Source organism: Sinohyriopsis cumingii, chromosome 1 (genome assembly GCF_028554795.1).
Source record: "Sinohyriopsis cumingii isolate HCF-2022 chromosome 1, ASM2855479v2, whole genome shotgun sequence".
NCBI lineage: Eukaryota > Metazoa > Mollusca > Bivalvia > Unionida > Unionidae > Sinohyriopsis > Sinohyriopsis cumingii.
Window position 1 is genome coordinate 71,609,314 of NC_142961.1, and position 13,691 is coordinate 71,623,004.

Below are 13,691 nucleotides of genomic sequence, written 5' to 3' on the forward strand. Positions count from 1 at the left end.
GTGACAATACCGACGAAGGCACAATCGAATTCATCACAGACATCAATGAAGCTCCATCCGTGGAAAATTTGGACGGTGATATTAATAATCTTGTTGTATTCGACGATGTTATGCTGGACAAACAAACTAACCCGGCTAGGATATTCTCGCGTGGCAGGCACAAGAACACCGATGTTATTTACGTGACACAGAGATATACGCAGATTCCAAAGGTGATCAGGGACAATTGTAATATTTTATCGGTATTCAATGGCGTAGACACACACACGCTGAGAAATATTCATCAGACCTGGTGCAACGGCGACATGGATATAAATAAATTTAAAAATTTGTTCAGTCGCGCTCAGGCAACGCCGCATGGTTTCATCACGATAAATCTTCATGATCCACGCAGTCGGTATCGAATTGGTCTTGATCAAATTTATTCATGAAAAAGCAGCCCCACCATGCAACAAAAAAAATAACACAAAAAATTATTCCCTGACTTTTATTTTTCCTGTCCTGGACGCTATATTTACTAACACACACGGCGCGACCACCCGATGCATCCGGTCTGAAATGCATGAAAATTAGCTTCAGTAGAAGGCTGTAAAAATGAAATCCGAGGCTTCTACGGAGAAAGTTCGCGTAGGAAGGTTTATTTGGTCTGGAAACGAAGGTCTGTTCAACTTCCCTGCTGCTAAAGAATTGTTTTGGGGATTTGAGTCAATATGATCGATCACAAGACCCTTCTCGATTAATCCGTTGAAACATTCGAATATAACTCGATGACAGCAATACTTTTTCTGCCTTCGTATGTGAACATGAGATAACCGGTATTAGTGACAAAACCAACTGGTATTTTTAGTCGACAGTGTCTAATCACACCATCACGATTTGTTTCATAATTCGTTATTATAGGATGGTTTACAAATTCTTGGCTCATTTATATAATAATATTATTTGTTTAAATATAATTTGTCTAAATCATTAATTTGAGAATATAGTTAGATAATCTTCTATACGTTTTTTAACCTTGTCGCTGTCATTATTTTTTTTAGCATAATATCTTTTAAATTCTCTGTATTTTTTAACACCACATTGTGCACACAATTGTGTTTTCCCTCTAACTCCAACACCACATTTCAAACACGGTTTAGGTTCTAAACTTCCATTACGAACACTTTGCAAATGATATCCTATGAATTCTTTTACGCATGCTTTGGTACAAGGTCTCAAGGAACCTATCATCAGCCACTTGCATTTATCCCTTGCTTGAGTCATTATATATATAATATTTCAATTTAAATGTTTGTCTTGATTATAATATGAACGAATTTGAGAGATTATCCAAGATCAAGCCTTCTAAAGATAAATTTAATCTTGATAGAATATTTCCTGACTTACCAGTAAAAACTCTGGTTGATCCGACGAATAAAAGTTTGTTTAATAAAATTCACGACGCCAAGAAGGAATTTAGCAAAGATGGCGCATCTCATGTCCGGTCAACATTTAAAATCACCGATGGTGTCGATGCTACGATGAACGACAAACGAGCGGCAACTATCATTAATTATCTCGACAATCGAAAATATCTTTTTAAAATAAAATGTTTTGTATTAGCAGAAGCAGATAATTGGATTATCCGTGACAAATATGATCCTGTCCTTCATAACGAAAAAATTGCCATACCGAGTAAAGATTCCAACCCAGGAATACTGACTGGTATTGACAAACTGTATTATGAATGAGCGTATCCTGTAACAGCAGTTATTTATGGAATTTATCCGATAAATGAAAAACCCAGCATTGATAATCTGAAACCGATGAAATTTTCAAGACTGAATTGTGTAGCCGAACGGTCTAACGGACAAAAGACATGAAATAATAAACGAGTGTGGAGAAATAGTTAAAGACACCGGAGCGTCTATCAAAGATTTCGCTGAGCTAGGAAGAAAACTAAAATTCCCAATAATAGTAAAATCGATAACCAGAGAGATTTTGTACGAATCAAAATATAAATCAAAAGGAGCTTGGATTGAAATTATTGATTATAATGCGCATGCTTGGACTAATGCAGTAACAATGTTTCCACAAAATCGAACTGTTAAATTTTACCAAGGAGATATTTTTTGATTTTATTAATGAAATAAGTAAAAACGATCCTGTGTCAGTATGGTTATTTCAGAGTTCTGAAAATGACGATGAATTGATTAGATCATATGTAAGTATTTGGAAGAAGAAAGTAAGTTTGATCAGTTTGTGCGACCTAATGGCGTTATTTATCGAACAGATTTTCTTCACACAAAAGTGAAAAATCATGCACGGCGATGTACTGATGATACTAACGAGTTGCTGAGTAATTGTTTTACTGTTCCGTCAGTTGCGGATGATTTTGCTAGAGAGAAAAATTCGTGGAAACCATCTCGGTTTGATTTTATTAATGATATAATATCGAGTTGTGTCGAATACGGACACGGTGGATTGTGGAATACTATATACGATCACAGAGAGGTTATCTCGGTTGATATGGCTGCATGTACTCCGGGAAGTTTTCTTTGCACGGGAGAATGTTCTGCATATTTTAAAAGATTCGGTCATCCGACGCACGAAATGACCAGAGTATCGATAAATGGACCATTACCGGATTTTGACCTGACTGGATTCGCTTGTATCGAGTCATTCGAGTTTGCTAAAGATCTTCATTCAATTTGTTATGCGTGGTTTGGCAAACATTTTTCAGAAAAAATGTGGGCTCCAACAGTATTATTACGATATATGCTCGACGTAAAAATACTGATATTTTTGACAATAAGTGAAGCAATTATGTTTTATCGTCCACAGAAAGAAGTTTGGTTATGACAACAAAAGAAATATTCTGATTATGAAAATCCTGATTCAACCGATTATGAAAATAAAACTGCAAAAGATCTCGGCAGAAAAATAATCGGTAAATTTACGCAGGGAGGATCATATGATCATAAACTACATTGTACATGATTAATTATAGACGATGCTGAGTTAGATTTTATAATCGCTGATACAACGAAGAAAAATACGTTTATAAGTCGAGAAATAGCTTTCTTGCCAAATGGAACCAAATTAGGTACAATTGTGAGCTATATGGACGGTGAATCATCGCAGTTTACTCATTTAAGATCGTCAATGCTCGAATACGTTTTGCTAAATCTATTATCTATAAATGTATTATCTATGATAAACAGATTCGCTACGGATTCGTTTTATATCAATAAAATATATTCAGGATTATTGGAAAAATTAAATATTGGTAATTATGCATCACGGGGCGAATGGATAATAAAACAGGAGAATATACTCGAATATTCTGAATCCGCTGACGTTGAAATCAGAGATATTTATTGCAAAAAATATCAGACAATAAAGTTATCATCTGCACCGTCAGTGTATGGTCCCGTAGCTAGACATAAAATAATTTATCTTAATCGACCAGGGGGTCCGGTAAAACAACTCGCGTGATTGAATTATTTCGGCAGAGTTCGTCAAACTCTGTTGATATAATCGTTTTAACGCTACACACAGACTTGCAAGAGAAGTGAGAGAAAGAAATACTAAATTGTGTACTTATCACAGCTTATAAATGGACTCCTGATCGAATGGGCGAGAAGTATATTCCAAAGATTATCGGTTGGGATGAAATATGTACAGTGTCGTTAGAAACATTGAAAACCTTTCTTGATTGGTTATTAACAAAAAATACTGCTGTAATAATGTGCGGCGATCATGGTCAACCACCACCTTTTGTAGGATTGTCTCCACACGAATGACTGAGGAATTTTATTGATTATTATGAAGAAATAACTGATGATCATAGAGCACTTGATCCAGAATTAAGAGAAGTTAAAAAGTTAATCAGACTACAACCGAAAAAAGATCAGTGTGAAATAATGCGTGAAGTAATTTCAGAAACCCCTATTAACAATTTCTGGAATTTGTGGAGACCAAATGATTTGATAGTTGCAAGTAGTATGATAGTTCGTGATACACTTCAACAGCAATTATTTATGTTACATAAAGAAAAATTTCCAGAATTACCAGTGCTGCTGTGTTATCGACCAGCAGATACGCGACGGCAGAATATCGACGTTGATATACCAGGATCATCAGAAAAACTAAATCTCGTGTTAAATGATTTTGTTTTGGTTCCTGTCAATGTTGTTGGAGATGCACTAAAAATAAACAAATATCCGTGTACGCTAGGATACGCGATGACGATTCATTCATCTCAGGGGTTAACTATTTCTGATACACGAGTTTGGATCGTCGATGATCGTATCGAATGGTCATATCTGGTTTATCTCGCAGTGTCTAGAGTTAGAAAAATATCTCAGTTGCGGAGGGTTATTATAGACGTTACAGAAACCACTGGCGATGTCCTCGATAAATGTCAAGGTGATATAAACAGAATAAAATTAGCCGGTTATAAACAGTGTGACAAAAAAAATAAACGCCACTTTCGCCTTGATGCTGAATTTATAATGATGCTGAAACTTCAACAGAATGATCATTGTGCGAGCTGTAATATTTTAATGTTGTGGCGATACTCGAGTAAGGATCCAAGACAATTTGCCGTAGACAGAATTAATAGTAAGTTTGGTCATACACGCGAAAATGTGATGTTGACCTGTCTTGAATGTAATCGATATAGAGGCGCTAATTAAGTGAACGCGGTGGTATTTGTGTGTCTTCAGGAATTACTTGTAATTGCTCGCGTACAAATCCACGCTGAGGAGCAGTTGAATCTAATCTGTATACTGCAGGTCTACCCGTGGATCTTACCACGCTAGATATTTTATGTGTCGTCACACTCCAAATAGGATCAGTCGCTCCTTTATTTTACCGCCTTCAAGTTCACCGGGCTCATATAAATATCTTACAGTAATATTACCGGTACCTAATACTGCTTGTTTTGAAAAATCATTTAGTTTTATTGGTATATACTTTTTTGTAATTGCTTTGATGGGTTTCATAGAAGTTGCACGAGTAATTTCATTATTTAACGCGGTTTTCACACTTGGTAATCTTGTAACCCATTCGCGAGATCTCGTATCCTGAATTATTTCCTTCGCATACTGATATCCAAATAGCCGCTCAGCAAGTGTTCGATTAAATCGTTCAACAATTGCCTGATAACGATGAATTGCAGTATGTCCTCGTCTAATTTCGACATTGTGCTTTTTCATCAGAAATTATACTGCACCAAGAAATTCCTTGCCAGGATCAACTTGTAATAGTTCTGGCCATCGTAAGGGTCCTCGTTGATAAATTCGCTCAAAAGCAGATACAACTTCAGCAGTTGTTTTAGCTGATAGTGGCTCTGCTTCTTTATATCTACTTGCAACATCAACGACAGTTAACGCGTATTTGTACGCTATTTTACGTCTCCAAATTTGAATAGTATCATGTGGTAAAAATAAAATATCCGCCTGATGAACTTCATTAGGAGTGCTGACATCAAAATGTGCATGCTGAATTCGTTTAAGCGGTGGTAGGTAAATTTGCCATGTTGCCTGTCGTGCTAACCAATTTACGGCGGAAGAACGTTCGATACCTGCTGCTTCAGCGAGTTTACTAATTGCTGCTCTACCTCTCCAGTATCCCCTTGGACTATAATAAATTGATTCCATTATTTAATAATTGATTAATTAATTACCAGCACCTAATGCTAGTTTACCTTTCATCGCAGATCGTACCAACCAAATTAGCTAATGATTCTCTGATATTTTTATTTTTTATAGAATTTAACGAATGGGTTAATTTTACGTCTGCAATATGTCTATCTTGTAGGTTTTTGCTTTTATATGCTACATCATGAACGTGATCTGATTTATCCATACCATTTACTGGATATTCAACAGGTTTTGATTGATCATGGTTATCAAGTCGGATATCAAGTCGGGTACCAGTACCACAATAATTATATCCCGGAAGTTGTTTTTCTCCAGGTTATTTAGCCCAAGGAGTTCCTGGAAATTTTGACATTAATGTAGCAATATCACCACCGTCTTTATGTTGAATTCTGGGTAAAAACGAAAAAAATTCTGTTACGTATTGCACATGTTCCATCGTATGCTATTCTTTTATTTTTTGTTGTAACAGTGGATAAATCAGTGGTTGAAGTTTTAACTCTGCAACGCAAACAATATAGATTCATATATATTTATAATATTATGGATGTTATTGATTTCTCAGTGACACGAAAGCAAGAGCCAGTAAAACATCATCCAGCGCTACCGAATTATGTTAGAATGATTGTAATAGGCCAGTCTGGAAGTGGAAAGACACAATTATTGCTTAATTTAATAATGAGATGGCTGAAATGGAACAAACTGTATTTAGTTGCACCATCAGTTGATGATCAGAGATGATATAATGTACTTAAAGATTTTAATGAAAATGCAAAATTGTTAAATGAATATAGCAACGATATCATTGATTTTATAACCGATATTGTTGAGGCGCCGAGTGTTGATGATTTAGATGGACTTATTAATAATTTAGTTGTTTATGATGATGTAATGCTGGACATGCAGTCAAATCCTGCCAGAATATTTTCTCGGGGTAGACAAAAAAACACAGATGTAGTTTACGTCACTCAACGATATACACAAATTACCTAAAGTGATCAGAGATAACTGTAACATTTTAATTGTATTTAACGGAGTTGATACACACACGCTACGAAATATCCATCAGACTTGGAGTTCAGGAGATATGGACATAACTAGATTTAAACATTTCTCCTCAAAAGCACAAGCTACCCCACACGGATTTATAACAATTAATTTACACGATCCCAGAATAAGATATCGTGTGGGTCTTGATAAAATTTTTGGTTAATAATTTTAGCAGCAGAGGAGGTGCGACCTCAAATAAATGTCCATACGGGTAAACAAAACACATTAAAGTTTGATAAAAAATAAAGTGACTTAATTTGAGAAAAAGCGGGATAATTTCTCTAATTGGTCAGGATTTTTTAAAATTTTTCTTAGGAAGCCTTAGTTTTCAAAAATGGATATTCTATCAAATGGTCTGTTCACCTCCTCTGCTGTTAGTCACAACTGTTCACTGTCAATATCACTAAACCTACGTGCACCTTTTATATACTATGTTAAATATGGTCGGCAGAAACGTTCCACATATGTGGGCCGAACTGTTACGGTTGTTATAATAGGCCGAAACACCCCGGCTGAATAGTTACAGGCCGAAAACTGGTTTGGGACCTAAACGACCCATAACCAAACCCTGGTCTAGTACAGTTTTTATTGTGCAATCTGGTCTAGGATATTAGGAAAGACCGAGTTGAAACCGAAATATTCCGATTGGAACTTCTCGGCTCATGCAATAAGTTGCAACGCTGCTGCAATCACGATATAACTTGAATAGATAAGATTAATGCATAAAAGCGTCACCGAGTTAAACTTATTTTAAAGTTCTCTTAATTCTTTCAGTTTCATCAGTATATTTTGAGACGAGTTAGTGATGTCAGCCGTTCAGAACTGTGACAAGCCGGCTCCCTCTGGCAATACTCCTGGTGCTGACGAGGCTGACGGGAATTGTATTCCGAAAGTTAAGAGCGAAAAAGAATTGGCAAAAGAGAAAAAACGGCTGGAAAAACTTGAAAAATTCAAAGCAAAACAAGAGAAGCTTGAGGCACAGAAGCAGCAAAAGAAAAAAACCACGAATGATGAAGAGGTAGAGTCACATGCAAATTTATGTTGTCTGATGTACAATATAGTAGGTCGTTTAGTACTGAAATTAATACCCCTAAGCGTCCTTCGTTGACGGGGTACTAATTGGGTATTATATATATCACGGAAGCAGCACTTTAAGTGAATATACAGTAGTCCCCCTCTTATGAGGCCTTATAATGAGGGTGGCCTTTCTTGAGGGGGATGACAAATGCAAATAGTAAATACATATGAAGAAAGTCACAAGTACATTTATTTCTAAAACATTTAATATTTTAATTTAAAAATCACATGTTGTGAAATAAATGTAAAACAGTTTCATCATTTTCAAAAGAATGTTATGAATAACCATTAATATAGTTTTAAAACTGTCTTTATGCTACAGCTCACATCATCTGTCACTTTGCTGGTAAGTCTAAAAAACAAACCAGTAAAAAATATCCTTGCTGTCATATCTCCTGCGTATATCGTTTAGTCTTTTGTTCCAATCTTCGACAACTTCATTATTATCATCAGCTGATTCTCCACCAAGGACAGAACACTTAATATTGTGTCAGACTTGAAATACGTGCAACCATCCTTTACTTGCGGTAAAGTCGTCGTATCCCATTTCAACTGACAAAATTGTTGCTTTTCTTGGATCACTCGACTGGTGTGTGGAATTTTCAGAGAGCTCGGAAACGCTTAATTATGTATTTGGACGCCAATTTTTTATCTGGGACGCAGAAAATCACTGAGGTGGGAGTCCTCTGTTCGCATGTAATAGGTGTGTGGCAAAAGTCAAATGCTTGCTAGTCCAGCTTCAGCCACCTGCTTTGTTGGAAAATGTGTTGATCAGTTAGCTGTGCTGATATTTACAGTGACAGAATTCAACGACTGAAAGAACCCCTGATGTACATGTTGCCATTTTATAAGAGTACATAAAAATGAACATGATGCAGTAGCTGGGCGGCAAGTTCAAAGGCTTTGACTGGCAGCCGGGTGGAAAATGTACTGATATTTAGAGTGATTGAATTCAGAGGCAGAAAGACCCAGAGATGTACATGTGGTCATTTATAAAAGTACATCAAATAAACAACTTTAGCTTTCATTGTTGTGCTCATTTCCGAATGTAATGGAATCAGCAGTGCACGTGACCTCAGAATCAAGACATGTTGCGACTTAGACAAAATGCCATTTGTAAGTGTTTGACAAGTCACCTAAAAATGCAAACTTCACCTTCTGTTAGGAAAGTAAAAACAACTTCGCCCAGTGATTATTTAAGAGGTACATTGACTGACCATACCATATTTTTTTTAATGCCCCTCGCCTTAGCCTGGTATTTGTAGCGAAATGTATTCGTCAAGGCATCAGTAGCTAGGCCTAGTTTTTATATCAGTTATGTTGACAAACAAACTCTTGCCCATTTACAAGCATTGTTTTGATAGCTGATTGACCAATAACCCTTTTCTGAGTAAGGTAGCAACTATCAATTTCCTGCATGATATCCTTTGATGATAAAACATACAAACTTGTGTTTTAAGATCAGAATCAGTGATCTGGATATATATTAACTGCCTCTTATACACTATTTCGTCATAAAATTAGTTTGAAACTATAAGTGAACCAGTAGGCGTAATGGGAAATAATGGCAGACTTCGCTAAGTCTGGGATGTACCACTTTATTAGATTGTCTGTTTTCTTAAATCATCTATTTTATTAAAGATTTAACTTTAAAATGCAAATTATATAGGTCAGAAACGTATGGGACAGTGCTTGTTGTGGAATTCGTGAACTGCGCTTTAAGGTCTAACCTGTTTTCTGACTTGACACGTATTTGCAAAAATACGGGAAAAACCAGCAAATTAGATACTATTAATTTTCCTAAAATTACTACAAGTACTTATACAAATAAATAAACCAAAAATTTGCGATCCTGTCAATGGACTTGTACTGAAGCTATATTATAGTGACTGATTACATTGCGAAAACCTCTCCATCTAAAAATAGATGCACTCACGTTTGTGTTGATTCTGTAGAAAGAAGGGACTGCAACTTTTGATGGTGGGACTTCTATTTTTACCAAAATATGAGTCCTGGACTCCTAGTTTTAAAATCCTAGCGAGATCTGATTTTCTTAGCACGTGCAGTGCAAAACCATTCAAAACAATCTTCCTTTCTCCATCCATTCCACCTTCCCACTTCTGCCGAATTGTTTCCTTATCTTTCACGATATTGTTTATCTGAGTCTTTCCGACATCACAGTTTTCTGCAAGGAGCCTCGACCCCCCCCCCTTTTTCAGTCAGTTGAATTACTTTCACTTGCTCTTATATCTTGAGAATTTTCTTTCCCTCTGTGACATGTTGATCTTTTTGCAGTAAGTTATTCAAGTTGCCAACTACAAGACTCATAAAAATTTTTTTATGTATTTAAACAAATTGCCATGTGTCTTTAAAGGAAGTGATCTTGTCACATGATTCGTTAGTCGTAGTCTGGTACCCTATTGTTTTTATACATTTCTTTACACTAAGTGAGAGAAGCCAAAACGTCTTCGTTATGTACCATTAACATCGCGCAGATTTGACCTCACGGTCATTAGGATTTGTAATCTTGACAATTATTGTCAATAGCAATAGCCACTAATTATCAAAGTTAACAAGCTCAACAGCTTACTAAGGGAAGCCATGAAGGCTATCAAACCATTTTCCTGCTGACTTGTATATTGTACATCGATACTACCACTTCTCAGCTGTTACTACTGTTCAATAATTGTAATCTTAACAATTATCAGTGACCAAACTGGATAACACAGCAGTAAGGCTAATCGAATTACATGTACTTACCCATTTGTATAGATTAAAATTTGAGTCCTCATCTTTTTGGAATAAATGTGGCTTCTCGTGAGGCGTAAATGATATAATATTAACCTTAGTGGTACATGTACTTTAGTCAACACTTCTTTCAGTAATGAAAACCTGACATCAGGAATAAAGCTGTACCGATTAAGCAGTTATACTCATAATCTGGTCGATTATTAGAACAATCAGTATTGGCAGAAATAATCTGTGCCGATGTAAACAAATTTCCAAAATACAAATTCATCCATAACATTCAATTGACAGGCTTGAATTTTAAATCAGAATTAAATAGTGGAAATTAAGGAATAAAAATTTGATTTGGGGGTTAATTGAAAGACAATATATTCTTAAAAGTAAATACTTTATAACACACTTGCTGTAAACTACTGCTGATTGTCTGCACACAACAAATTATCGATACCATTCATGCACTCATCCCAACTTTCAGCATACACATTAGCTGATAGCTAGGCAGATTAGATAGCTAGCGATATTTCCAACTACTACAAAACTATGACTCACTATAGTTAATCTGTTCTTTAGCCAGTCCTGTAATGCTGCTAATCAATGAATAGTGGTCGCATGCTGAAGTTTCTGAATGCTGACATACAAATATTGTGTGTGTGAGATTTGGATTTTTAACGTAGCTTTAACAATTTTTCAGTCTTATCACTACGATGTCGAGTACTAGGGTATCATGCCGCAGACATGTAGCATGATGTCCCGCCCAGTCACATTATCCTGACACCAGGCCGACCATTACTAAAACTAACCTCTTAATGCTGAGTGTCAAGCGAGTCAGCTGTTAGTACCATTTTTGTAAGTCTTTGGTATGACTTGGCCAGGGATCGAACCCACGACCTCCCATATCCGAGGCGGACGATCTAACCATTAGGCCACCAGGGTGGTTGTCAATGACAATACACATTCCAATTCTCATAAGCAAGGTCAATGACAATGGACATTACAGTTATGCAGCATTGATATTGGTATGCCAGTGCCAGCGACATTACCTCAACTGCTGAGCTGCTTCAGTGCACGACTCGCAGCTTGGTTCTTGCATCCATCCAGCCACGTGGACAACTTAGTAGTAACTTACTTGATTTGAAACATTATTTCAAAAGCGCAAATCGATTGGATTATTCATATTTACTAGCGACTGTACACTATTAAATATAATACCAAGCCTACCGGTATGCATAATGTCGAATTCGAAACCCTCAAGTTTAGTCTGGAATTACTTCAAAGTAAATGCAGTCAATGAATCCAAAGCAGATTGCACACTTTGCAAAGCATGCATTTCCAGAGGTGGAAAGGTTTCTAAAAACTACTAAAGGACATCTAATTTTGTCCAGCACTTGCGCTGCATGCACATCATTGAACATGGCCAGTTGCTGGCAGATAAAAAAGAAAAGGATGCTGCGCAGTTAACCTCAGCTGCTGCAGCAACTCAACGTACTCTGACTATTGATGCCATGCTGGACCGGAAGCAGCCATTTGCATGCGACGACCCTGGAGCTATTGGTTGGCACCAAGCTGTTGCAGAGTTCATGGCAGTACATGTGCAGCCATTTTCCACTGTTGAAGACATTGGATTTCGATGTCTGATGGCCAAGGCAGGACCACGCTATAAAATTCCAAGTCTGAAGTGCTTTTCCACATCTTTGATACCTGACATGCATAAGGCAATACAAAGCAAGGTGCGTGATTAAATTTCTGCCCAGTCTGACCTTAGTTTAATCTCTGATGCATGGTCAGACCTGCCCATCAGCATAGTCTTGTTGAGTCTTATAGCACACTGGCTGATGGAAGCTTTTCAGCGGAAACAGGTAATTTTAGCAGCAACGCCTCTCAGTGAATCACACACAGGAGAATATTTGGCAAGCTAACTGGACAAATTATACGAGGAATACAACATTCCCAAAACTCGTATCCATATTCTTCTGCATGATGGAGGTGCAAACATGGTTAAAGCAATGCGTCTGGCTGAACTCGACAGCATCAGCATTTTTGTACATGCTGCAGCTCGTTCTCAGTGATGGCATTCTGTCGCAATGAGCTGTCAGAGATGTTTTGGCAATCTCACAATCCATAGTCAGCAAGTTCTGGCACTCCATCCTGGCACAACAGCAGTTCGAAGAGCAGCAGGAAACATTTGGTGTTGTCCATAGGAAACTTGTTCAGGATGTCTGCATACAACATGTTGGTTTCATTATATGAATAAAAACAAGTCTTGTGGGCTTACGCTACTCTGTGACCTGCCTAGTCTAACAGCCCAACAGTGTGTCTTGATTAACAATATTATGGACACATTAGACCTATCTGCGGACATTACCAAGGAAGTTAAGTGATAGCCAAAAATCAGTGTCCGTTATTCTTCCTATGCTGAAAATGCTCTGAATGTTGCTGGCTCGAGGGCATGAAGCAAGTCAAGGTATTAAGGCAATGTGCCGTGATATGTTGACGTCACTGAACACATGCTTTGCTGACGTTGCCAGCAACAAGAGGCTTGTCTTGGCCACCATCTTAGATCCACGATTCAAACATCGCCTATTCAGCGTAGAATTATTTGTGACCAGATCCAAAGAATGGCTTAGAGCAGAATGCATCATAGTTGCATCAGCTGACAAGCAGGATGAACCCCTGACCAAGAAAAATTGAAACTGAAACAAATGCTACTGGACCATCAATGTCACTTCTCTGGGATTTGTTTTCTGTGGCTATGATGAACCTGTCCGTACCGTCAACGAAACATCCCACGTGGTCGTCGCTGTTGATGCGATGTTTGAATTGTATCTGGCCAGCCCTCTGCTGACACAAGAAGACATATATGGCTGGTGGAATGCTCACAGGTTTCAGTTCCCCTACTTGGCCAGATTAGCTAAACGCTATTTGTCTGTACCAGCTTCAAGTGTTCCGAGCAAGCAACTGTTTAGTGGCACAGGTCAGATTTTTTTTGGATCGTCGTGGATTGTTACTTGGTGAGAAGGGAAAAATGTTACAGTTGCTTAAATACAACCTACCTCAACTAGGCTTTCGGGGCCCTGAGTGGCAGAGTGGTCTAAAGCGCTCTCCGTTATGGTTCACTGCCATCTCATCTCTGTCTGCATGGGTTCGAGTCTCAGATTTGGCCAATGTGGGTAT

General features: G+C 37.5%; 1 protein-coding gene across 2 annotated transcripts in view; it reads left to right on the forward strand.

Moving 5' to 3' along the window:
• The first annotated feature begins 7,321 nt into the window (after nucleotides 1-7,321).
• Nucleotides 7,322-13,691, forward strand: part of LOC149807097 (valine--tRNA ligase-like) — a 90,571-nt gene continuing 84,201 nt past the window's right edge. For both annotated transcript variants that reach the window (XM_089961934.1, XM_089961942.1), the window contains exon 1: nucleotides 7,322-7,713. In XM_089961934.1, coding sequence (XP_089818060.1) covers nucleotides 7,501-7,713 — 213 coding nt within the window. In that variant the 5' untranslated portion in view covers nucleotides 7,322-7,500. The remainder of the gene's footprint in view (nucleotides 7,714-13,691) is intronic.